General features: G+C 44.5%; 2 protein-coding genes across 8 annotated transcripts in view; one reads left to right on the forward strand and one right to left on the reverse strand.

The window, feature by feature from the left end:
- Window positions 1–1,697: 1,697 nt before the first annotated feature.
- On the reverse strand, window positions 1,698–26,509 carry Emc3 (ER membrane protein complex subunit 3). Of its 2 annotated transcripts, none has more exons than XM_050148436.1 (8): window positions 26,190–26,509; window positions 9,444–9,501; window positions 8,830–8,923; window positions 7,024–7,128; window positions 6,461–6,542; window positions 3,940–4,019; window positions 3,193–3,275; window positions 1,698–2,339 (listed from the first exon to the last, which is right to left on the reverse strand). In XM_050148436.1, the coding sequence occupies exons 1-8, from the start codon at window positions 26,342–26,344 to the stop codon at window positions 2,211–2,213; spliced, it is 786 nt and encodes a 261-aa protein (XP_050004393.1). In that variant the 5' UTR covers window positions 26,345–26,509; the 3' UTR covers window positions 1,698–2,210. The 2 variants fall into 2 exon arrangements, with proteins under 2 accessions (XP_050004393.1, XP_050004392.1); XM_050148435.1 differs by lacking the exon at window positions 26,190–26,509 and adding an exon at window positions 17,612–17,926.
- The window catches only part of Fancd2 (FA complementation group D2), an 85,895-nt gene continuing 77,323 nt past the window's right edge, over window positions 17,949–26,520 (forward strand). For 2 of the 6 annotated variants that reach the window (XM_050148418.1, XM_050148424.1), the window contains exon 1: window positions 17,949–18,027. Coding sequence is in view for 4 of the 6 variants with exons in the window: in XM_050148420.1 (XP_050004377.1) it covers window positions 20,183–20,246; window positions 23,790–23,930 (205 nt within the window). In the remaining 2 variants the exon portion in view is untranslated. Of the gene's footprint in view, window positions 18,028–18,743; window positions 18,886–20,149; window positions 20,247–23,789; window positions 23,931–26,520 lie in introns of those variants that run through there. The other 4 variants (XM_050148420.1, XM_050148422.1, XM_050148419.1 and 1 more) reach the window with 4 other exon arrangements.

Here is a 26,520-nt window from a genome sequence, read left to right on the forward strand (position 1 = left end):
GTTTAAGTTGATTTCCTTAGGCATTTACCACAGTTGATGATAAGGCACATTACCCTGCGAAGAAAACTGGACCTTTTAGGAGTCATTTCCCATCCTCCTTTCCCCAAGTCCTGGCAATCACTACTCTACCTTTATCTGCTAATTCTGGAGAATGCATTAAAGCATGGGAAGGGCTGGTGCTGAGTGTGGTGGTACACATCTTTAATCCTAGCACTCACGAGTGATGCATCTCTGTGAATTCAAGGCTAGATTGGAATACATAGTGAATTCCAAGGCCGCCAGGGCTATACAATAAGGCCCCCAAACAAAACAAAACCAACCAAACAAAAAAAGGAAAAGAAAAAACTTTCGAAGGGCTGAACACAGAGTTCAGTGGTCCTCGGTTCTATCCTTAGCACACACAGAAGGGTAGAGGCACTGATTTATTGAGACGGGACTCTGTTTCAGAGATCAGCTGTGCTGTAGTGCCAGAACTTTGTTCCTTTATTGCTTAGCACTCTATGAATAGATCATGAACCCCACGCTGCCCCTTCCACTCCCACCCAACATTCACCACAGTGGTTACTCACCTACCCCAGCAGCAACTCCTGTCAATCCCTTGTCACCACTGTCAAGATTGCTTCTGAGATGGCTCACAAGTCACCCCGCCTTTTGGGTCTCAGATTCACAGAGTTTCTGTGACCTCAAAAATATCTTTCTTGGGTCTGTAGAGACATTCAGTGGGTTAAGAGCACTGGTGTTCTTGTGGAGGACCTGGGTTTGGTTTCTAGCACCCATGTGGTGGCTCACAACTGGCTATAACTCCAATTTGAGGGGATCCATCGCCCTCTTCTGGCTTCTGCAGGCACTGCGCCCATGTGGTACAGGGACCTAGATGCAGGCCAAACACTCATATAGATAAGAAAATAAGCAGATTTCTCTCAAAGAGCTCTCTCTCTCTCTCTCTCTCTCTCTCTCTCTCTCTCTCTCTCTCTCTCTCTCTCTCTCTCTGTGTGTGTGTGTGTGTTGGGGACAATGTATACTGACATACCACGACTGGACTACAACCATAGACCTTCCTTATGAGTTCTTAGAGGGCAAAGGTTAACATCTCTTTCACCTTGAGCCCCTCCGGCCCTGTTCTAAGACAGGCACTTCTGTTGGCAGAAAGCTCTCAGAACCCACAGAGGCAACACTTTCACAGGCAAAGAGAAATCAGGGCTGTTTAATTAGAGTCAAGAGTCACTTGTTCTTGGCTACAGCACTTAACATGCAATCACATCACCTCTTGGTTCAGAAACGGCACCCTGTCCTTCCCTGGACAGAGGACTCCTGGGCACCTTGATCTCCCTATCCTCCAGAAGCTGCTCTCTAGCCCTGACAGTGGTAAGTTCTCTCCTGCCCAGAGGAGCTGGGAAATGAGGTCACTCGTTCAAATGAGTAGCCACTTACAGTACAGCACCATTGACTGGCCAATGGAGTTGATATTTTCTCAAGTTCCAATCAAGAACTTGTATTATGTAACCCGTCTCTGATGAGCCCAAAGGCACTTGAGAGTCTGGCTGTGCCTCAGGGTCACCTGTTTTCACTGGACTAAAGATGAAGAGATATGAAAAGTTTGCCGAGTCTGCCTTCGCCCTGGGAATCCAGTCTGGAAAGAGCTCATTTCAGTACGGCTGGGACGCCCAGCTCTCTGCATCATTCTGTAGGCTCAAGTGAATAGGGCTGGGAGCTCTATGCTGTTCAGCCAAAGTTTCTAACTTCTGGTAGAGAGAAAATGTGTATAACTCGTGTAAAGAAAGTTAAACAATACGAACAAGAAATTAAGGTAAAATGCAGGGTGTTTGGATCCTAAGAAAACAGGAGTTTACTGTGGCTGGAAGTCAGGCTGACTGAACATAGTCACTGGCTATAGCTGACAAGTCTCCTTACAAACATGGAGTTTTTGCTAAGTTTTGAGATATTCTCAGCAGCTTGGGATAGTCCCCTTTCTCTGACACCCTTACTAGAGTCACCTGAAGAACGTTACAAACTTTAAGACAGCACTCACCCAGAACTCCTTTCCTCTAGTTTCCAACATAAAGGGGAACCCAGCTCAGACAATAACGAGCCTCGCTATGCACCCGCCAGCCCCTGCACCCTCCTTTTTTATTCTCAGAGGCTCCAGCTCCACGGAAGTTACAAGGTTAAGTGCTACTGCAAGTTCCCAACACAGCGGACCCCGCTCGCGGTTAGAAGATGGATGTCTGCAGTTCCTTCTTGAACATTCCTTCAAAGTGGAGGTCTCTGGCCATGAGCTCTTCTTCCACATCATCGAGTGCCCACTGGTGATCTGTCAGCTCCAAAGCTTCCCACTCTGTCTGCACAGAAGAGAACACAGGGCTGGGAGGTGACCTTGCCACTGAGCTGACAGCTGGGGACGGCACGGCTTGAGCACTGCTCTTACCAGCGGCTGAGCAAGGCTGGTTGTGTGTGTGGGCTCCCTGGATCTTGTGAGGCAGGAGCCCAGCTGCCTCCCAGCCGGATGAGCTTTCATAAAATAATTTTTTTTTGAGACAGGGTTTCTCTGTGTAGCCCTGGATATCCTGGAACTCACTCTGTAGACCAAGTGGCCTCTAATTCAGAGATTCTCCTGCCTCTACCAGGATTAAATTCATGGACCACCGTGGCAGGCTTATTTTTACCTTTTATCATAAAAAATGTAAGATTTTATTGTATAAAAATGATACCAAGGGGACTGGAGGGAAGGCTCTGCAGTGAAGAAGCAATGACTGCTCTTGCAGAGGACCTGGGTTCAGTACCCTATACCCACATGGCAGCTCACAACTATAACTCAAGTGGTAGGGTATGTGATGCCTCTTTTGACCTCTACAGGCTCCTGCATGCACATGGTGGATATACATACATAATCTTAAGCACACAAACATGCATATAAAATTTAAAAAATATTTTTAAAACTAAACAAGAGTATACTGTAATTAGAGTAATGTGAATACGGTTTCTCTCTTCTCCCCTGTTATGAGGTGGGTAACATATACAGTGTGGACACACTGGACAAAGTGATTTATGTCCTGGGTAGGGCGGGACAGAACATGCTCCTCATTTTGGGTTGATTTGAACGTGGTCCACAGACCAGAGAATGTGCAGCCGTGGCTAAGGGAGGACTGCTTAAGACTGTGATGTCCCCGCAACTCTGAAAAGAGCGCTGCATACCTTGAAAGCTTTGTTGGTGTCTGCAGGCATGGCCATGGCTGCTCCTGTCATCTGCTCCTGCATCATTCGTGACTGGTCAGCAGCTGCAGCATAAGACAAGTCCAGTGAGGACCAAGGCTCCCAGACACCCAGGACTCTTGTGGAAGAATGAGCGTGACAAAGTACTATAGCTACTTGGTGGTGGGTATGAGAACTGGACAATTGACTGGCCCTCTCACACCTGCTATGGGATTCTGGGAAAGTCCAGGGAAGTGGGGGTGATTGCAGCTAGAACAGAGACACAACTAAAGGGTGCTCTAAACTTTATTTTAAATGTCAACATGAAATAGACACCAATTACTGAGCAATGCTGTATGTCCAGGTAGTTCATTGTTTTATCTTTTATCTACTCTTAATCCCACAGGGCAACTACTAAGACCTTACTGTATAGAAAAGCAAACAGTGGATAGAGTATCTGAGGTCCTGACCACTGAACAAGAGCCAAACTTAGCACTGGAGAGGAATCTGCTTAATACAAGAGCTGAACCAGCCAGGCCCTTCTTCTGGCTTTAGGTTCACAGGTGTCAGACTCTGAGCAACCAAGTATGCTCAGTGATTGCTGGGAGAAATGCCATGTACCGGCTGAGCTTTCCTCAGAACCTCATAGGATGGAGCACCGTGTGGAAAAATGCTAACCAACAGCAGGACACACCTGACTGCTGCACCCCAACAGGAAGCAGCTGCTCACTAGCCCACTATGCCTCTTACCATTATCCTGGCCCAGGATCAGGGAGTAAATGCTCCGGAGCCCAAAGACATTGAGGAAGTACCAGGATGCAGAACTCACCCTAGCAAAGCAAGGGGGAAGAGTAGGAAGGTTATTAGGGAGATGGACAGAGCTCACACCGGCACCACCCATAGCTGCTCACGGTATGTGAGAACCAGACAAGCTCTGTCTAGTTCAACCAAGGCTCAACCAAAGAACAAACGGCACGGTGACACAGGAAGGCTGTCCTCTGACACAGTGCAGGTGACACTGAAGGAGGCAGCCCACTCTGAACCACATCCTCCAGCGAAGTCAAAGGTTTCCCACTTAGCACAGAGGACCTGGGGTGACTTCTAGAAAGCATTTGCAGTGCTAAGGATAATGGCTACTGAGAACACAGTCCAACTTTGGAATTTCATCATTTAGCCCTTATCTTAGGTTTCCCATCCAGCTTGGGAACCCATAACTGTGCTTACACACAATGGAAACCAAAGGGCGAATGAAAAATGCTGCCCACACAGGAAGACTGACTCGTCACTGGGTAGGCTCTGGCTACTGCATTAGACCTCAGATGAGCACATGCTCTGCCCCGCCATGCAGATGATCTGTCTGCTGCAGTAGTGCATGTGCTACTGCAGCAAACACTGCAGCTGCACTGCCCATCCAAGAACGTGGGATACATTTCTTTTTTTTCTTTTTATTTATTATTTATCTATTTATTTATTAATTATGTATACAATACTCTGTCCGCGTGTATGCCCGCAGGCCAGAAGAGGGCACCAGACCTCACCACAGATGGTTGTGAGCCACCATGTAGTTGCTGGGAATTGACTCAGGACCTTTGGAAGAGCAGGCAATGCTCTTAACCTCTGAGCCATCTCTCTAGCCCCGTGGAATACATTTCTGTCCAAATGCTGAGAAAAGAAAACTAAGCTTTTCTCCAACCCAATGAGCCTGGCAGAGAAAAGTTCAATGGAGTCACATGGCTTGTGTGTAGCTATTCTTCTCCTGCCAAGCAGGGTAAGGCCAAAACTCTCCTATATCTGCACTGCCCTGGGCTCACACACTAGAGATGGATCTGCTCAAACCAGAGAAGTCAAAATTGCTACTAGACCCTCCTCCTTTTCTTGATTGAATTTGTTTCAGGCCAGTCCTTGAGAGGTCACAGACAGAACAGTCTGGAAGGACCACAGAAGTCGGTGTTACTGTACTGCGGGTACCAGACCAGAGTTCCAAGATGGTTGTAGATTCTGGCTTGGTATTTTCCATGGAGTGGAAACAGGTGCTGAGTACTGGTTATGGAGAGGGTGCATGTGGTCCTATGTCCATTCTTTCACAGACCTCCCAGGGCTGCTGTGAGGATAAGGTAACATATGGAGAACACCTAGCCTGCTGACTGGATTTCAGGAAAATGATAGTATAAACATTTCTATAATTTGGATCTAGAATGTACTTTTAAAAAGTCCATGTGTTAGCCAGACATGGTGGCACATGCCTTTAATCCTAGCACTAGGAAGACACAGCAGAGAGAGTAGGATTGCTGTGAGTCTGAGGCCAGTCTGGTCTTCAAAATGAATTCCAAGGGGCTGGAGAGATGGCTCAGTGGTTAAGAGCATTGCCTGCTCTTCCAAAGGTCCTGAGTTCAATTCCCAGCAACCACATGGTGGCTCACAACCATCTGTAATAAGGTCTGGTGCCCTCTTCTGGCCTTCTGCATACACACAGATAGACTATTGTGTAAATAATAAATAAATATTTTTTTTTAAAAAAAAAATGAATTCCAAGACAGCCAGGACTATGTAGAGAGACCCTGACTCACAAAAAGCAAAACAAGCACACACACAGACAAGCTCATGTATTAAAGTCTTGGGCCCTAGTGTGTGGTACTAATGGAAGGTGGGGAGCCTTTAGGAGATGGAGGCCTTGTGGGCAATTTTAGGTCACTGGGAGCTTGCTCCTAGAAGGGGACTGTAGGAGTCTGGACTCTTCCTTTCTTTTTGTGTTCTGATCATGAAGCTTCACTCCATGACACTGCCATCTCTACCCCATCACAGATCCAAAGTCATGAGACTGGAGGGACATGAACTGAGCCTCCAAAACCGTGAGCCGAGATCCACCTCTCCTCTTTAGAAGCTGACCCTGTAAGCGTTTGTCACAGTAACAGAAAGCTGACTAGCCCACACTTCCATTCTCATCCGCTTCAGGACGCTGCGAAAAAGCTTTGTGTGGCCAGACTACTTAACCATTCCATTTTGGAGGAGTGTGGGAGAAGTCAATACCTTCACTTCTGAGTTCCTAAGATCTGAGAAGACAGGTTGATAAACCATCTCTTTTGGCAAGACTCAGCAAAACTGTTTTAGTCCATCAGTGGCATTTTAAATAGAACTTTCATTAAAAAAAATAATAACAATAAAAAAGAAAAGAAAAGGCAAAATCTCTCAAACTGAAATAATCTCATTCTAATAAAACAAAAATTTGAACTCTGTGGGGTCTTGGCTGTGGTCCCATCGCCAGCAGGCTTACCAGGACGCATCTAGTGTGAGCAGCTCTATTCCTTGCTGGAGCATGGGCTTGAAGCGAAGTGTCAATGGAAACGGGACCTTAGCTGCAGCAAAAAGAAAATACCAGGTTTTTACTTCAAGAAAGTTCCTAGGCACCCGAGCCAGCCAAAGTGCGAACACACACATTCTTTCCCCGAGGAGGTGGGAACTCGGTGCCATCCAGCTTCTGGAAAATGACTTCCACAAGGAAACAGGTGGCAGCCTCTGAGAACAGAACAGCCAAAATGTCACTCTGCCCTCATCTTCCTAAAGGATTCCAGTTTCTAGACTGTGGAGGAAGCAGGTGCTCAGGATGAACCATGACCCAACATTTGGAAGAAGTGTGCACTGAAGCCTAGGTGAGAAACACAAACAACTAAAGCAAGTCTCCTAAGTTACAAAGCGTCCACATTGGAAACTTTGACTTAGCTTGAAACTAAAGATTTTTGTTCAAAGAATGTTGGTATTTTCACGAGAAAAGGCACTGCCCACTCTGTGACATTAGTTCTCAGTGGCACTGGGAAAGGGTCTCCAGACCTAACTTACTTGTGACAAAGCCTGAGAAGGTCATGTTGATCCAGCCGCCGATAAGAATCATGGGGAGGACGTTCGTGACATTCCCCTTCATCATGTCTGTGAGCATGGTGGGATCTGAGAAAAAAGCGAAGAGAATACAGTTCCCTTTGTTGGTGGAGGCTTCCCAAATTTAACCCAGACAGTCGTTTTGGTTTTGGTTTGAAACAATAGGGACTTATTATGTAGACCAGCCTGGCCTTGAACAGAGGTCTGCCTATCTCTGCTTTCTAACTGCTGGGATGAAAGGCCTGTGCCGCCCACCGGGACAGCCACAGGTTTACTGTAGAAGTTCTAACAATCTAAGAGCATAACATGTAAGACAGTTCCTCTCCACCCACTCTCTAGATCCTTTAAGCTCTCTGTTGCATATTTTCTGCTTTTCTGTTTGCCTTCCAAAATTTAATAATTTTATGAACAAAGGCTGAAGATGTAGCTCAGGGGCATAGCACTGTCTACCATGCTGGATGGAGGCTGTAGAGCAGTCCTCAATATCAAAAAAGGAAGAAAAAAAAAAGAAAAGAAAAAATATTTGATAAAATTTCCACATTGTCATAGTACCGGTATCTCAATATATGTGTGTGTATGTGTGGGTGTTGGCCTGCATATATATTTGTGCATTCATGGCCTCTTGAAGAGGCCAGAAGAAGGCATCAGATTCCGTGGAACTGGAGTTACAGACAGTTGTGAGCTGCCACATGGAGCTGGGAACTGAACTGGGTCCTCTGCAAGAGCAGTCAGTGCTCTTAAGTGCTGAGTTATCTCTCCAGCCCCAGACCTCTCCAGTCTCAACCTTTTCTGTCAGGAAATGCTGCTGCTGCCTTGTAATAGGTAATAGATCAATTAGCTTATTTATGTGTTTCTGAGGAGTAATTCTTCTTAGAAGAAAATTTGGATCAAATGGTTTATACATTTCAAATTAAGAGGTATTAGGGGCTGGGATGTAGCTTAGTACTGGGATGCTAGTGTAGCATGCCCAAGGCCCTGGGCCCCATATCCAGAGACAGACTGCCAGGAGTGGGTGGCGGAGTGTGTGTGTGTGAGAGAGACTGTCCATCAACAAGACCCCATTATTGGGTATTCTTATCAATGGTAACAGGACCTAGCTTGTTTTGACCTTGACAATCATAGCTTTGGACACTCTTATTTTTGTCAGTTGAACAAACTAAAAAGCTATCTTGCTAGGTCAGTGAGGTAATTATCTTTTCATATGTATGCTGGCCATCTGCTGCTCTAACGTGTCTGTATGGACCAGAGCTGGCTATCTCAGCTAGAAGAACGAGACTGAAAAGAGACGACTGTCAACCCAGAAGAACAGACTGCTTTGGTTCACTTTACATGGAGTTTTCACAAAATAGGAAAGCCAGTTCAGGACTGTAGGTTACTGTGGGCAATCAAGAACAACTGCTCTTGGGAAGGAAGGAGCTCACCATTCAGGCAGAAGATGCAGGGTACCATCTGCCACCAGCAGATCTAGGACTGATAGGAAGACAGACCAGAGACAACAGCCCTGACCTCCCCAACATCAGCTGAGACACTAGGATTCAGGGCTTTATTGGAAAAAAGAGGGCTCCACTTGCAAACACCTGTATATTAGGGGCTGGGATGCATGCAGCTCGGTGGGAGAGTATTCACCTAGCATATAAGAAGTCTTGGCTTCCATCCCAGACACTGAAAGAACCTCAAAAAAACCATCATACCCCAATTAGATGGTTCCGAAGTCCTTTCCATCACGATCTCCTCAACGCTTAAATAAGCACCCATGTCCAATAAACATACCTGTCATAGGAGAAGGCGGCACAACCTTCCTTTTAGTTTTTTTGAAAAATCCATCCTCTGGGTTGTTGAAGTAATATTTTCGTGTCAAGAAAGACTAGTAGAAAAAAGAAAATCTTTTTATTTATTTATTTATTTATTGTTTTTTTTTTCGAGACTGGGTTTCTCTGTGGTTTTGGAGCCTGTCCTGGAACTAGCTCTTGTAGACCAGGCTGGTCTCGAACTCACAGAGATCCGCCTGCCTCTGCCTCCTGAGTGCTGGGATTAAAGGCGTGCACCACCACCGCCCGGCTAAGAAAATCTTTTTAAATATGAGAATTGTGACTCAGTTAATTGTCAAGTTATCCCCCAGGGGACCGACTAAAGGCCCTGGAATACACTTCTACACTCTGAGCTGTCAGTCTCCTCGGCAGCCAATCTGACACTTTAGCTAAGTCACACTTAAAAACCATTTCCTAAGAAGGGTGAGGGCACAGTGACAGCAAACACAACCAGGCTGCAGCTAAATAACCAGTGGCCCCCTCCAGTTTTCTCAAGAGCCCTCTTGTAAAGCGTCTAGGTTTCTACTGCCCTCAGAGGTGAACAGTGGAGCTTTCTCATAAGAGATGAGCGCATACCTGTTTGGGGATGTATTTTCCATTTTCCCTGAGGACTCTGCTTCGAATTAGGACTTGACTGAAAAACACAAGACAAAGAGATGTTAAACTGTGAAACGCCAGAAGAAATGAGAGGGTGGAGCAGAAGATCCACTTAAGCCTAAGAGAGGACCTGTTTTGGCAACAGCTGGGTGTGGAAACTTTCCAAAACCCTGAAAAATCAATGGACCATCTTCAACTCGCCTCTCAGCTTCTCACAAAAGGACTCTTCCAGAGGGACTGTGTCCTGAACAAATAAAGGTTTCTGCGGAAGGCAATCTGGGACATTGCACTTGGCCTTTCTGGATTGGACATGAGTCACAAAGGAACTTTCCTTGCAAGGAAAGAGTAGATGGCTAGTGCCCCAAAGACTTGGAGGCAGGAGCGGGAGAAAGGCGAGGGCAAAGGACCCAGAGAAATGAGGACAGGCCTCGGCTCAAGAAGGCCGTTACCTGACACACCCAGGACTCAGACCAACTTCCTTCAAACTCTTCAGCACTTACTGAATTCATTATTGGTGTGATCTTCAGGGCAAATAATATGCAACTGAAGTAAAAACACTGCCTTTCCCCCACGGTTTTCAAAAGTTGTTTAATGGGGAGGGGAGCCCTTAAGTCAATGGAAATTCTTGGAGAGTGAGAAAACTAAAAGTGTAGGCAGAAACACACACAAGAAAACCACTGTCAGCTTTCTGGTTCAGCTCGGCACAACCACAGGCTCCCAGCAGTCAGAGCCAGCGGGGTCGGCTTGCCACCTTCTAGAGGCCCAGCTGCTGTGTGTGCTGGGCCTGCTCTGCTGCCAGCTCCACTTGCCAGTTTTACTACATCATGCCTCAGCTCCTTCCTTGAGCTCATCTTCCACCTCGTGGAACTCCAGCTGCTTTCCCTCCTCTTGGATTCACGACTGTCCACAGTTGTCTGCCTTACTCACAGGCCCACAGCAGAGATGTGTGATATCTCTGTCCTCTGGGAGCTGGCTACAGATGCTCCAAGTATGGACTACGTGCCAATACTGTTCTGTGAGAAGCTGAGTCCAGACAGACAGTAGGAACTGGGAGACTTGGGCCTGGTTAAGAACTCTTGACTGCTCTTCCAGAGCACCTGAGTTGAAAGCCCAGTAACCACATGGCAGCTCACAACTATCTCTAACTGCAGTTCCACAGAATGCAATGTTCTTTATGGATTCCTTGGGCAGTGCATGCACATGGTACACAGACATACATGTAGCTGAAACACCCATACACATAAACTAATAATAAAAATGTTTAAAAAAATAATTTGGAGACTTTTATAATCCCTTGTCTGTATTCAGATACCGGCTCTGCTATTTTTATACAGTCTCACCATGTAGCCCTGTCTGGCCTCACAGAAACCTGCCTGCTCTGCCTCCCGAATACTGGGAGGAAAGGTGAGTGCCACCATCCCTGGCCTTCTGTGACTTATAAACTATGATCTTGGGCAAGTCATACCAATTTCCTAAACTGTCACTTACATCTGTACAAGCACAGAATTAGACTTTTACTGAACACATATTTCTTAAACTTGTAAGTGCCAGATACCATGTTAGTACCATAAACAAATATGAAAATGCAAACTTCAGCTGGGTGGTGGTGGCGCACGCTTTTAATCCCAGCACTCAGGAGGCAGAGGCAGGTGGATCTCTGTGAGTTCGAGGCCAGCCTTGTCTACAAGAGCTAGTTCCAGGACAGGCTCCAAAACTGCAGAGAAACCCTGTCTTGAAAAACAAAAAGAAAACACCAACTATAGGAGCGAATGTGAAAGTGAACTGTCATATCTTAAGGAGACTGGTAGCATTATGGGAGTGTATGACAGAGAGAGCGAGGCAAGAGGAAACTGCTGAGGATGTAGGATTAGGTAGGAATCTTTTACTATTTTATTTTCTGTATATGCATGTTTTGCCTGAATGTATGTCTGTGTACCACTGTGTGCCTGGTGCCCTTGGAGGCCAGAAGCGGGCGTTGGATCCCCTCAACTGGATAAACCTATGGTTGTAGTGCATGTTGAGCCACCATATGGGTGCTGGGTATCCATCCCAGGTTCTCTACAAGAACAAATGCTCCTAACCACTGAGCTATCTTTCCAGCCCCATGGGTAGGAATCTTAAGGATGAATGGGAGTTGCCTAGCAACAGAATGTCGTAGGTATGAGCCCTATAACAAAATCAATAGGTCATACACAAGAAAAAATGAGCAAGAGGTAGCAAGACCCAGACTGGGGGCTAGAGAGATGGCTCGGTGGTTAAGAGCCCTTTCTGCTCTTGCAGAGGCCTCAGGTTCAATTGTCAACATCCATATGTTGGTTTACAACCATCTGTAACTGGTTCCAGTTCGGACCTCCTCTTTTGAACTCTGAGGGCACTAGGCACAGATGACACACATTGCATACATGCAGGCAAAACACTTATATATATTAAAAAACAAACAAACCAGACCATTGAAGGCGGTAAGAAACGTACTATATAAGGCCATGACTTTATAAGAAGTAAAACACTGCCATTTATCATCTGACGGGTTTTATTTTGAACATTTATTACTGTGTGTGTGTGTGTGCGCGTGCACACACACACCAGCCATCTCACACGTGTGCTGGTCAGGAGTCAGTCCTCTTTTCCCACCATGTACGCACTAGGGATCAAACTCAGGTCATCGAGTCAGGATTGACAGCAAACGCCTTTACCTGCTGGGCCTGAGATATCTTGCTGGCCCTATCATCTCATTTGAAGAGATTCCTGCTGGACCTGGAGCATTCTAGGTACTGGGTTGGTGGTATTTATTATAGTTCTTTTGTCTGTTTTATCACTTGGACTGGAGTTCTATGAGAGCAGAGCTTTGACCTCCACACAGCGGCACAGGGGGCACAGCACTGGCCATCTGCAGAAGCGTCTTCACTGTGTGGTAAGTCAGAACTTTCCCAGACACTCTGATGGCAGAACCCCAGCTAAGCTCTTGTACTGAAACTGCTTAGGAACTCTGCAGAGTTGAGGCTGAGGATGGTGATCAAGGCAAAGTTCGCTTGCTCAAGTTCTGAAGCTGAGCTCCATCGCTACATTCCCCATAGTGTAAAAATTCTGAAAGAAAACACTAGTTTTGCATTTTCACTTTCATAAATATCTGAAAATAGGTACTTGTACTGGGTAGCATTGGCATTTTGAAATGAAAATACATTTTCTTAATATATGCCTATGTACACTACTACACTACTATGTAGTCCTGGCTTTTTTTTAAATCACATAGGCTGTTCTTGAATTTATGATTTTTCTGCCTCAGCCGTCTGAGTGCTGGGATTAAACCTATGTACAACTACACGCGGCAAAACTTGAGTTTTTAAAGGAAAACATACACATATTTATCTGGGAGGGGTGATCATTATGGGGCACATTTGGAGGGCAGTGAAGAAGTTGGTCCTCTCGTTTCACCATGTAGAATCTAGGGACTGAACTCAGTGTCCGGCTATTGGCAAGCACTTACCGGCTGGGCTATTGTACTGCCCACAACTTTAGTTTGCAGTTAGTGATTGCAAACGGAAACACCCAATTCCCAAGGATCTGTTTTCATTTTCTTTTCTCTCTAAAGAATCAATATATTCTTTGAGTTTAAGAACCATTTTTTTTACATACATTATGTCTCCAGATATAGGTTAAAGCATTCTATCCATATATATTTTATTTTTGGTTTAATGCATTTCACAAAAAAAAAAATCATAGTTAATACTCTTTTTAGGCAAGGTCTCACTTTATAGTCCTGTCTGGCTTGGAACTCACTACATAGACCTGGCTAGCTTCAAACTTAAGAGATCCACCTACCTCTGTCTTCCAAGTGCTGGGATTAAAGACATGTACTACCACACCTGACCCATAGCTAAATTTTGCCTTCAAATGTTTATTTACTCAAGTTATCAAACGTCCCGTTTTGTGATTTTTTTAGGCTAATATCAATTCATGCTGTATTTAGAGAAATGTTTTACAATAAAGAACATCTTTTAAAAATAATTTTATTTTTGTGTATATCTGTGTGAATGAATGCTCTGTGTTTGTGTGTGTTTACAAGTTCCTCAATAGTGGGAGTCAGATTCTCTGGAGCTGAGGTTATTGGCAGTTATGAGTTGCCTGACACAGATGCTGGGAACTGAACTCAGGTCCTCAGAAAGAGCAGTAAGTTCTTTTAATGTCTCTAGCCCCGTGTACAGTTTTTGGTGGGGCAGCTGTACCATGTCAGAGTAGGAATGACCCAAACACCCCACTTAAGAGATGGAATAATGACAACTACAGATGTTCCCTAAAGCAGTGATTCTCACAGGGATAGTATATTCTAGAGGCCTTACAGAAATCTAGGCAACTATCATTTGAGATAGTGCTTCCTATACCCTAGGTTGGCCCTTGAAGTCTTAATTATCTTGCCTCATCCTCTCAAGCACTGGAATTATAGGTATGTACCAATATACCTGGCTATTTTGAGGATCTGAGACAATATCTTACTCTCTAGCCCAGGCTGGCCTCAAACTCATAGTGACCCTCTCACCTCAGTTTCCCCTCTAAGATTCTAGGAGTGAGCCACCATGTTGGCATATGGGGAACTTTCTGGTTGTTACAATAACAGCGCGGAGGAGAAATGGCACATAACTGTCATTTCTCACTGATTCAGAGATGTTATGATATCATCAATGGTGGGAACAGTTATGTAACAAAGAATTGCCCTATGTCCTTCAATGCTTCTGCATTCCTCATCTAACTCCTGTTCTAGTTATCTAAGGCACAAACCCAATTCCAGTGTGCAAGGAGTACAGGCTTTTTATTTACTAAGTTTACAGAGAGGAAAAACACCCAGTAAACAGGGAAAATCCAACTTGGTTCTGTGTAGACTTCTCTGCCAAGTAGTAAACATTCACAGACAGCACTGCCTCTGGGACATCCATCTGCTTTAGCTTATACCTGACCTGCCTGTGATTTTACAGCTCGACAGGAGCGTGCATACGACATCTTGTAGGACAGCTATGCACAAATATGCACTTATGAAATACAAAGCATCTTACCACTTTTCTATTTCAACTGATAATTACAAGGGCATTATGCTGCTTTAAAAAAAAGTTCTCGATGGCGCACGCCTTTAATCCCAGCACTCGGGAGGCAGAGGCAGGCGGATCTCTGTGAGTTTGAGACCAGCCTGGTCTACAGAGCTAGTTCCAGGACAGGAACCAAAAGCTACAGAGAAACCCTGTCTCAAAAAAAAAAAAAAAAAAAAAAAAAAAAAGTTCTCGAAAGCCAAGCAGTGGTGGCACATGCCTTTAATCCCAGCACTCAGGAGGCAAGGGCAGGCAGATCTTTGTGAGTTTGAAGCCAGCCTGGTCTCCAGAATGAATTCCAGGATAGACTCCAAAGCTACACAGAGAAACACTGTCTCGAAAAAACAAGCAAACAAAAACCAAAGTTCTTGAAAAACAAACAAAAGTTTTCATATATGCATTGCACCAAGTGTGAATTTTATTTGGGAAATAGAAAAAGAGCTGTGGGTCTGATGCCCTTCAGAGCCATCACTGTAAGGCTGGAAGGTGAAGCAGGGCAGAAAACTGCAGCATACAGTTATGATCAGTTTGGGTTAGTGTCAATGCAAAATTCTAACCCCAAGAACTCTGGGAAAGCCGTTTATTTCTCTGGCTTTTCTTTAACAGTAACTAACTTTAACTGTAAAAGAGGGTTTAGGATAACATGTTTAATTGTGAGGATAAAATGAGAATTAATTTATAGAAAATAGAAAATGCTGAATGAAGCCAGGCAGTGGTGGCAGCACTTAGGAGGCAGAGGCAGGCAGATCTCTGTGAGTTTGAGGCTAGTCTAGGCTACAGAGCGAGTACCAGGACAGCTCCAAAAGCACACAGAGAAACCCTGCCTTGAAAAACCCAAAGAAAAAAAGAATGAGGGTGGAAAAGTGGTTTAGTGGTTAGTGCACTTGCTGGTTTTTTTTTTTTATATTTAGTTTTTTATAATTAGTTTATTTTTATATTTTAAGTGCATTGGGTTTGGCCTGCATGTATGACTGTGAGACAGTGTTGATTTCCCTGGAACTAGAGCTACAGACAGCTGGGAGCCACCAGGTAGGTGCTGGGAATTGGACCTAGGACCTCTTGAAGAGCAACTAGTGCTCTTAACCACTGAGCCATCTTTCCAGCCTACACACGCTGTCCTTGCAGAGGATTGTGGTTCAGTCCCTAGCTCCCACATGGCAACTATCTGTAACTCCAGTTCCATCACCCTCTGGCTTTCCACAGGCACTACACACACACACACACACACACACACACACACACACACACACACGTAAGCAAACAATCATAGAACAAAATTAAAAGTTTTTTTTTTCTTTTTCTGTTTTTTGAGATAGAGTCTCTTTATTATGCAGCTTTGATTATCCTTGACCTCCCTATGTAGACCAGGCTGTCCTATAACTCCCAAAGATCTACCTGCCTCTGCATCCTGAGTGCTGGGACTAAAGGTGTGTGCCACCATACTCAGCAAAAATAGATATTTTAAAAATAGAAATACAATTTAAGTGTCTGAGCTCTCCTAATTTTGCATCTTTTATAGTTTTCAAGTCTGTACAAGGCTAACTTCCTAAGGTTAGCTTCAAGGAGGGGGTGTCTCTAGTCAGTTTCAAAACTAAAGTCATACAAAAATAACCACAGTGGCTACTCTGGAGAACGGAAAGAGCCTAGGCTTGGGCACCATGCTATCTGTCTAAAAGTCCATATCACTAAAGTCTCAATTTCCACAAAATGAGATGATAGCGTCTACCACATTGAGTTGCTTTGGGTTTTAAATAAATTAATAAATGTAAGTGCTTACCAGTGCACCTGCTGTAGAATGTTTCATAAAGCTGGCTGATTATTATTATTTTTCTCAGCATAAGTAGGAAAGACAACTGAAAATGGGAAAGCTGCATATTTTGGGGGACAGGTTCTCATTTAGTCCAGGCTGACCATCAGACCTCAGGCAGCCTGAGCTTCTTCTGATCTTCCTGCTCCACCTCTGACTCCTGGGATTATAAGGCTTGCACTGACACATCTGCCTTATGCACGGTGGGGAATCTAAACCTGGGCTTCACGTACAGAGTGCAATTGCTGTACCAACTGGATTACATTACCATCTCACTGCTTAAGAAGTGGTTTTTTGGTTTGGTTTTGCTTTTTTTTTTCTTAAAAAAAAAAAAGACAGGTTTCTCTGTGTAACAGCCCTGGCTGTCCTAGAACTCTCTTTGTAGTCCAGACTGGCCTCAAACTCAATGAGATCTGCCTGCCTCTGCCTCCTGAGTGTTGGGATTAAAGGTGTGTACTACCACTGCACAGCTGAAAATAACTTTTAAATACAATAAGACAGAAGGGATATTTTTTTCATCACTGTTTTCTGTAGAAATGTCTGAACCTGACACTCTTTGTTAAAGTAAGCGATTCCTAGGCAATCTGGACATGTTAAGATAGTCTTTTCTTCAGATAGTCTCTGAAAATGATTAGAACAAGTGACTGAAAACTGTTATTTATTTTAACGTAGAGCGGCATGTATCTGTACTGAGGTTATGTGTCAAAGTTCTGTCTCCATAGAAAAACAGCGTAAGAAGGCATGTGAGGAAGAGCCTGCCTCCACATCAGGAGGGGAGCGATCATTACAATTCCTTACATCTCTCTGTGGCAGTCTCTCTAGACACTTCATTTCTTAGCAGCTAAGCAGACCATTACAGTTTTTGGTGGAATTATTACAAAAATCGCTTGGCTAGATGTCTGCAGGACTAACGGTAATAATGCATCTGGCTTTCAGTAGGCACTCTTAACAAAGGAATGGAGCAGAAAACCTGACTGATGGTTGGCCATTAGCCTAGCAGTATTAACATTTACTTGAACCCTTAGTACGTTCCAGGCCCTGTGCTAAAGGCTATCATCTAATTCAAGCCACATGACTGCTCTACCTGTTAGGTAGGTACTGTTATTAACCCCATTTTACAGACAAAAGCGAAACAGAGATAACCGCCAAGGTCAACCTACTAGTAAGGGGCGAGAGGTAAACTCGGGGAAAGTGATAAAATCCGTTATTTTCTTGACGAAGGTCACTGGGGAGCGAGGGCGGCAGGACCGGAGGAGGGTACTGACCTGTCAGACACTTGTTCTTGGGTGAGCTTCTTGTCGCTCTGCAGCAGGATTGATACATAGTGGCGGATCATGCCCACGAAGAAAGTGATGATAACGATGGGCAGGACCACCCAGAGGCGGATGTTGGAGTCGAGCAGAAGCTCGGGCCCCGCCATCTTCGCTGAGAGCTCGCTCTGTGTTGGGAGGAGCTGGGTTTCTCCCAGACTTCGGCTCCGGGCCTTCACTCGTCCCTCCGACTGACTAGTATGGAATCTGGGACAGCCTCGCTATCTCGACCGTTTCCAGCTGGGCCGCCGGGCCGCCAACTTCCGGCGCGGAAGCGGACGTCACGCGCCGGCGCGGTTTCGATGGCGTCGGAACGGCGTTCCGTCAGGCGGGAAAGTCGAAAGCTAAGGGAGGCGACTGGCGGCCTGCAGGTGAGTGGCGTCGCGTCCCTGCAGGCTACTGTTCAGGTCCATACCTAGCCCGGCCTGACTCTAGGACCCCGCGGTTCAGCCTCGGCCTCTTCATCCGCTCTGACACGGGATAACCCCTTAGGTCCTACCTTGCGTGGGTTACATGACCAAGTGAGCAAGGCTTTTACCCCAAATCCTTTAAAAGGAGTAAGATAAAGGCCTTTAAAGCTTTCTCGGAAGTTGGATAATGTCATTTCGAAGATAGGCGGCTCTGATTTGCTCTACTGTTTCCACTTGAACAATGGCTGTCAGGGGTTACATGTAGTAGGTAACGCACAGTAAGAAATTTTAACTTTCAGTGTTACACATTTTGGCTAAGACTTATTTAATGTGTATGTCTGTTTTGTCCTCGTGTATTTATGTCCACCACGTGCATACAGGAACCTGAGGGGGTGGGTGCAGATCTCCTGGAACTGGAGTCACAACAGGAAGTTATGAGGCACTTACATGGGTGGGAACTGAACCTGGGTCCTCTGAAAGAGCTCATTAACTCGGTAGAAACCGTTGTCATAAGTAAGAGTTAAGAACTGATGTTCGCACCGATGCTCACTGGGTGGGCACCCATGCCTGTAGTCATAGCTTTCCCTGGATGGAGGCAGGAGGACCAGTTGGTCATCAGCATTGGCTCTATGGGTTCCCGACCATACAGGGCCACTCAAGACCCTCACCGTTGAAAAGAGCCAAAACAAAGAGCACAGATTCTAGGCGACATTTGGCCTTGTCTTAGAACCGAAAGCAAATTCATGAATGAATGAAACAAGGAGTGCAGATTCTGGAGCCAGACTCCCAGAGTGAGAATCCCGGCCCTTCCCCGATCAAGTGAGTACCTGGCCGAAGTCAGCATGTGAGAAATAAGTGGATTATAATTAAAGCACTTAAGACGGGGGTTTTTGTTTTGTTTTTGAGACAGGGTCTCACTGTATATCTGTAGCTGGCCTAGAATTTAACTGGTCACTATGGAGACCAGCCAGTCCAACCTACATGGTGAGGCCCTGTCTTAATAAACAGGTGCTGGAGAAGTAGCTCAGTGATTAAGAGCACTTGTTGCTCTGCAGAGATGCGGGTTTGTTTCCCAGCACTCAAAAAGTGGCTCACAACCGCCTGTAACTTCATTTCCAGGGGATCTGATGCCCTCTTCTGGCCTCTGTGGGCATCGGGTGTGCTCATGGTCCACGTATATAAGTACAGTCAAATATTCATACACATAAAGTTTAAATATTTTCAAAGTAAGAAATGAAAATTCCTGTCTTTGGCAGGAGAGTTCTTGCTTAGCATATGCAAGGCTGTGGTGTTGAGGGGAAACAAGCGTTGAGGGAAATTGTCCCTGCTTTTCCTCATCGTTCCGCCTATTGCTAGACTAACTGGCCTCACCCGCCCTCACAATACCTCGTTTGTAGGGTTACTGTCTGTGTAACATTGCAGTTAGACAGATGTAGTTAAATACCGTAAAGACCTTGGTATGCTGTAAGCTTCCAGAGAGCAGGGTTGATGTCCGTCTTGTCTGCAAGTTTGACACAGTACTGAAGTAATCAATAGAGAGCAGGTGGATGGGGCTAGGTCGTGGTCTTGCATCTCAGTTGAAGAAGAGCTATGGCTTCTTTAGCAACAGAGAAGGAGTCTGGTGAGCAACTTCGTCAATCGTAATGAGTCTTTCTCGTTCTGCCACGTGTCTCATGGCTGTTACCTCTACACCTGTACATCCTACTTGTTCTCTGTCTCCTGGCGCCTCTCCCGTCTTCCCAGAGTCCTCTCTATCCCCCAAAGTCCCGCCTATACCTCCTGCCTACCTATTGGCCATTCAGTTCTTTATTACACCAATCACAGCAATACAGCTTCACACAGTGTACAGATATTCCACAATAACAAATATGTCTTGATATGATATTTATTGGCCCGCTCTAGAGCTAAAATGTGCTCATCATTTAGATTTAGACAGTATTAATGTGAAGACCAAACCTTCTGCTTATGGATAGACCTGTTTTCAAAAGACTTCTTGTCTCTGTTTGTTAGTTCTTCTGGTGTTTGGGGTAAGCATTGTATCACTGAGCTAAATACCCAACCCCTGGATTTTTTTTTTCCTTAGGAGGTAATATAAGTACAGAAGACATTGGTCAAAATGGTTTCTAAAAGAAGACGGTCAGACTCTGAGGATAAAGAAAACATAACAGAAGATGCCTCCAGTAAGTACCTAACCTTTTACTGTTACATTTGTATCACAGATATGTGAGATAGAAAAATATGCAAAATTCTTTTCAAGTGCTGAAGTCCGTCAAGGATTAGTGGAGAGAACACAGAGATTCTAGGAGATTAAGGATTGAGTTTATTCCTCAAATGCCACTTAGGAGTTTTGGACCACTTCTGAGCCTCACTCTTTACCATCATAAAAATAAGTTTTATAAACACTGGGTAGGTGATTGAGTGGTTAAGAGCACTTGATGCACTTGCAGGGGATCTGGGTTTATTTCTCAGCACCCACGTGGCACCCCAAAACTGTCTTTAACGTCTGTTCCAGGGGATTCAATGCCCTGTGACCTCAGAGGCACCATAGATTCATGTGGTACATCTAGGTTCAGGTGGACAGTCACACACATGAAATAAAAATAAATCTTTGCCAGGTGGTATTGGTGCACACCTTTAATCGAAGTACAAGAGAGGCAGAAGCAGGCAGGTCTCTGTGAGTTCGAGACCAGCCTAGTCTACAAAGTTAGTTCTAGGACAGCCAGTGATGTTACACAGTGAAACCCTGTCTCAAAAAACCAAAAATAAATGAGTGAATGAATAAATCTATCTATCTTTACAAAAAATTATTACAGAATCATTATCTAGATCCTAGAAGACAGAGAAAAGAAATCTTCACCCTCTAGAAAAGCAGCTGGGCCGGGCATGGTGAGACATGCCTTTAATCTCAGCACTTAGGAGGCAGAAACAGAAAGATTGCTGTGAGATTGAAGCCGGCCTGATCTATATAGGGAGCTCCAAATCTTAACTTGTCTTCTTTTACCCCTAAGAATGTTGTGCTATAATAGTGATAATATAAAGAAAAGTCATAGCCAGGCAGTGGTGGCTCATGGCTTTAGTTCAAGCACTCAGGAGACAGAGGCAGGCAGACCTATGTGAGTTCAAAGCCTGCCTGGTTTACAGAGTAAGTTCCAGGACAGCTAGAACTGTTAAACAGAGAAACCCCGTGGGGGGGTGGGGGTGGGAACCAAACAAAGAGAAAGAAAGAAGGAAGGAAAAAACAGTAAAGTCCTACCAAAACAAGCAAGTCACTAGGAAACAAATAGTTCATACTCTGACCAAATGAGACTTCAGATGGCAAAGATGCTAAGAAGAGTTCTGGAAAGGAAGCTGAGGAATGGCTCAGCTAGTGAAGTGCGTGGCAAGCATGAGGACTCATGTGATCCCCAGAGCCCTGGAAAGGTGGTGGGTCCAGTTTTGCATTTGTAATCCTAGTGTTGAGGTGGTGGAGTCAGGAAGCTTGCTGCCGCTTGCTGGCCAGTCAACCTAAAATACTCAGCCCCAGTGAAAGACTGTTTCTGAAGTCAAGGTGAGGTAAAGGCAAGGACTTACTCCAAACTTGGCCTCTGACCTCCCCCTCATGGTGTACACATGTTTTTAGAAAATATCTAAGTGAGTACAATTTTTTAAAAATCAAATTGGGTACCTCCTGAAGAACACTTGATGTTGACCTCTGGTCTAGACCACACACCCAAACACACATACACACATACACACACACACACACACAAAATATGTACAAAACTAGTTCTAAATTGCATTTTGCACTTGTTTGCGAGCCTTCTTGGTTGGTTTTGTTTTTCAGATAGGGTCTCATATAGGCCATGTTGGCCTCAAAACTCACTTCCAGAGTGCTGGGATTATAGGCGTGCACCACCACACCTGACTTCTACTGTCCTGTCAGCTAGCGTCCTACTTGACATCTTGTTGAACAACATTCCGAATCACTCAAACTCAAGGCTGAGACCCCTTTTCTTTCTTCAGCACTAGGGACTGAACCTAGGCCCTCAAACATGCTAGGAAATGTACCACAGAGCTCCTGTCCTAGCCCTCTGTTTGCTTTGTATTTCTGCCACTAAATTTTTTACTCTGACCTCGAACTCAATTTTGTAGCCCAAACACATCTTGAACTTTATCCTTTTGTCTTGGCCTCCTGAGGAGCTACGATTACAGGCCTACCCCAGAGATCAAGCAGGAAAAGCTTGAGTTAGACAAAGAAATTCTAAATTTCTACAAGTCTCTTAGCAAAGGGATTGAAGAATATGAAAAATTGGTAAAAAATTTGAAACTGAAAAAAAAAGAATTTAGAAAATGGGTAAACAAACCAGCTATGGTGTCATGTGCTTTAATCCCAGCACACAGGAAGCAGAGGCAGACGGATCTCTGTGAGTTCCAGGACAGCGTACTCTGTGTAATGAGTTTCAGGTTAGCCAGGGTTGCATAGTGTAACCTTATCTTAAAACAAAAACAAGCCAGTTGCACATCTTTAATCCCAGCACTCGGGAGGCAGAGGCAGGAGGATCTCTGAGTTCGAGGCCAGCCTGGTCTACAAGAGCTAGTTCCAGGATAGGCTCCAAAGCTACAGAAAAATCCTGTCTCGAAAAACAAAAAACAACAACAACAAAAAAGCAAAACTCCCAGAAAATGGGTGAATATAAAGGTCATCCTTTGGAAATGCCATTTCTAACAGAGAGACGGCTTCTGATGTATGATGAGGGCTGGAGATACGGGTCAGTAGGCAGAGTGCTTGCCTGGCATACTGGGTTCAATCCACAGTACTAGGAAAAGGGAGAGAAAAGTTTATGAGGAGGAACTTGAGTTTTGTGCTCTTGGTGAGTAATAAGAAAACCGAATTTCTCATTCTGATTTTGACTACATAGAAAAAGAGTCAGAATTGCATCATAAAGGACAAAAGTAGCTGTGTTTTTTGGATTAAAGTCCCTGTTTTGTTGTTTATTATGTGGTGAAAGCCTTAGGATAAAACCAACCTGAGCTTTGTACTGAAGGGTGTGGTAAGAAGAGCTTGGCCTATTCTGTCTGACTTTGTGGACAGATCATCACTTCTGAGATTTGGCATGAATTAAGATTGTTACCAGAAGAGTTTGTCAAAAGCTTCAGGCTGTAGGGACTGTTCTTGGAATTTTGACTGTAGCTCTGGTGTGCAATCCGGATTGTGCATTATAATAAACTATTCAGCGACTGCAGTGGGTGCTTGAGAGACAGCTCTCCTTTAGATTTTAGGTGGAAACTGTTTCCATGGTTATTTTTGTTACAAGTGCTTGTTGTGTGTGTGTGTGTGTGTGTGTGTGTGTGTGTGTGTGTGAGCGTTTGTTTTGTTTTTCGAGATGGTTTCTCTGTGTAGTTCTAGCCGTCCTGGAACTAGCTTTGTAGACCAGGCTCGCGTTGAACTCACAGAGATCCACCTGCCTCTGCCTCCGAAGTGCTGGGATTAAAGGTGTGCGCCATTTGCTGAATGCGGTTATATTTGGTGTTTTTTTTTTTGTTTGTTTGTTCTGTGGAAGCTGCTGTTGCTGACCACCATTGGAGACAGCTCATTTCACTGCAGCATCAATGTGACTGACTCTTAAGGACAATCAGAATTTCCTCTCAGAAACATTTAGTCCTGGGTTTGTGTTTTAATCTTTGAATTTTTCTTATTTTTGTGGTCACATTCTTGAAGGTTTTATATTTGTTTGTTTTTCCAGAAATCTTGAAACAACCCCTTTCCAAGCTGGCAAAAAAATCTCATGGTTCTCATGAAGTTGAAGAAAATGGCAGTGTCTTTGTAAGACTTCTTAAGACATCAGGACTCACTCTTAAAACTGGAGAGAACCAAAATCAGCTAGGTAATATTCAAAGTGTATTTTTGAATTGAGTGAAAGTGCCAGGATTATCATGGATTTCCACAGCAGGGAAGGCGATGGGGATAGGAGGAGACTGAGGAGACTGCTAGTTAGACGATGTGCTTATGGCTTTTTTTTTTTTTTTTTTTTTTTTTTTTTTGAGACCATGTTTCTCTGTGTGGTCCTGGGACCCAGGCTCAAACTCAGAGATTCACCTTCCTCTGCCTCCTAAGTGCTGGGATTAAAGGTATGCGCCACCACAATCTATTCATGTTTCTGGTCTTTGTGTGGTGTATGTGTATGCATACAATCTTAATCTTTATGTTTTAAGGCTTGATAAATAACTATTAGATAACTCTAATTTTTTATTTAGAAAAATCATTCATATGCTACTGGTAGTCCTTTGTTGAATACACACACACACACACACACACACACACGTAAGCAAACAATCATAGAACAAAATTAAAAGTTTTTTTTTTTTCTTTTTCTGTTTTTTGAGATAGAGTCTCTTTATTATGCAGCTTTGATTATCCTTGACCTCCCTATGTAGACCAGGCTGTCCTATAACTCCCAAAGATCTACCTGCCTCTGCATCCTGAGTGCTGGGACTAAAGGTGTGTGCCACCATACTCAGCAAAAATAGATATTTTAAAAATAGAAATACAATTTAAGTGTCTGAGCTCTCCTAATTTTGCATCTTTTATAGTTTTCAAGTCTGTACAAGGCTAACTTCCTAAGGTTAGCTTCAAGGAGGGGGTGTCTCTAGTCAGTTTCAAAACTAAAGTCATACAAAAATAACCACAGTGGCTACTCTGGAGAACGGAAAGAGCCTAGGCTTGGGCACCATGCTATCTGTCTAAAAGTCCATATCACTAAAGTCTCAATTTCCACAAAATGAGATGATAGCGTCTACCACATTGAGTTGCTTTGGGTTTTAAATAAATTAATAAATGTAAGTGCTTACCAGTGCACCTGCTGTAGAATGTTTCATAAAGCTGGCTGATTATTATTATTTTTCTCAGCATAAGTAGGAAAGACAACTGAAAATGGGAAAGCTGCATATTTTGGGGGACAGGTTCTCATTTAGTCCAGGCTGACCATCAGACCTCAGGCAGCCTGAGCTTCTTCTGATCTTCCTGCTCCACCTCTGACTCCTGGGATTATAAGGCTTGCACTGACACATCTGCCTTATGCACGGTGGGGAATCTAAACCTGGGCTTCACGTACAGAGTGCAATTGCTGTACCAACTGGATTACATTACCATCTCACTGCTTAAGAAGTGGTTTTTTGGTTTGGTTTTGCTTTTTTTTTTCTTAAAAAAAAAAAAGACAGGTTTCTCTGTGTAACAGCCCTGGCTGTCCTAGAACTCTCTTTGTAGTCCAGACTGGCCTCAAACTCAATGAGATCTGCCTGCCTCTGCCTCCTGAGTGTTGGGATTAAAGGTGTGTACTACCACTGCACAGCTGAAAATAACTTTTAAATACAATAAGACAGAAGGGATATTTTTTTCATCACTGTTTTCTGTAGAAATGTCTGAACCTGACACTCTTTGTTAAAGTAAGCGATTCCTAGGCAATCTGGACATGTTAAGATAGTCTTTTCTTCAGATAGTCTCTGAAAATGATTAGAACAAGTGACTGAAAACTGTTATTTATTTTAACGTAGAGCGGCATGTATCTGTACTGAGGTTATGTGTCAAAGTTCTGTCTCCATAGAAAAACAGCGTAAGAAGGCATGTGAGGAAGAGCCTGCCTCCACATCAGGAGGGGAGCGATCATTACAATTCCTTACATCTCTCTGTGGCAGTCTCTCTAGACACTTCATTTCTTAGCAGCTAAGCAGACCATTACAGTTTTTGGTGGAATTATTACAAAAATCGCTTGGCTAGATGTCTGCAGGACTAACGGTAATAATGCATCTGGCTTTCAGTAGGCACTCTTAACAAAGGAATGGAGCAGAAAACCTGACTGATGGTTGGCCATTAGCCTAGCAGTATTAACATTTACTTGAACCCTTAGTACGTTCCAGGCCCTGTGCTAAAGGCTATCATCTAATTCAAGCCACATGACTGCTCTACCTGTTAGGTAGGTACTGTTATTAACCCCATTTTACAGACAAAAGCGAAACAGAGATAACCGCCAAGGTCAACCTACTAGTAAGGGGCGAGAGGTAAACTCGGGGAAAGTGATAAAATCCGTTATTTTCTTGACGAAGGTCACTGGGGAGCGAGGGCGGCAGGACCGGAGGAGGGTACTGACCTGTCAGACACTTGTTCTTGGGTGAGCTTCTTGTCGCTCTGCAGCAGGATTGATACATAGTGGCGGATCATGCCCACGAAGAAAGTGATGATAACGATGGGCAGGACCACCCAGAGGCGGATGTTGGAGTCGAGCAGAAGCTCGGGCCCCGCCATCTTCGCTGAGAGCTCGCTCTGTGTTGGGAGGAGCTGGGTTTCTCCCAGACTTCGGCTCCGGGCCTTCACTCGTCCCTCCGACTGACTAGTATGGAATCTGGGACAGCCTCGCTATCTCGACCGTTTCCAGCTGGGCCGCCGGGCCGCCAACTTCCGGCGCGGAAGCGGACGTCACG

This window comes from Alexandromys fortis, unplaced genomic scaffold (genome assembly GCF_014885135.2).
Source record: "Alexandromys fortis isolate MF-2015 unplaced genomic scaffold, M_Fortis_MF-2015_v1.1 scaffold_59, whole genome shotgun sequence".
Classification (NCBI taxonomy): domain Eukaryota; kingdom Metazoa; phylum Chordata; class Mammalia; order Rodentia; family Cricetidae; genus Alexandromys; species Alexandromys fortis.

Coding starts and splice junctions, on each gene's coding strand:
- Emc3 (XM_050148436.1), bottom strand. CDS start 26,344: ATGGCGGGGCCCGAGCTTCTGCTCGACTCCAACATCCGCCTCTGGGTG. Junction 4,020..6,460: donor CTCACACTAGATGCGTCCTG/GTAAGCCTGCTG, acceptor TTGCTTTGCTAG/GGTGAGTTCTGCATCCTGGT. Junction 3,276..3,939: donor GATCCTGGGCCAGGATAATG/GTAAGAGGCATA, acceptor CTTATGCTGCAG/CTGCTGACCAGTCACGAATG.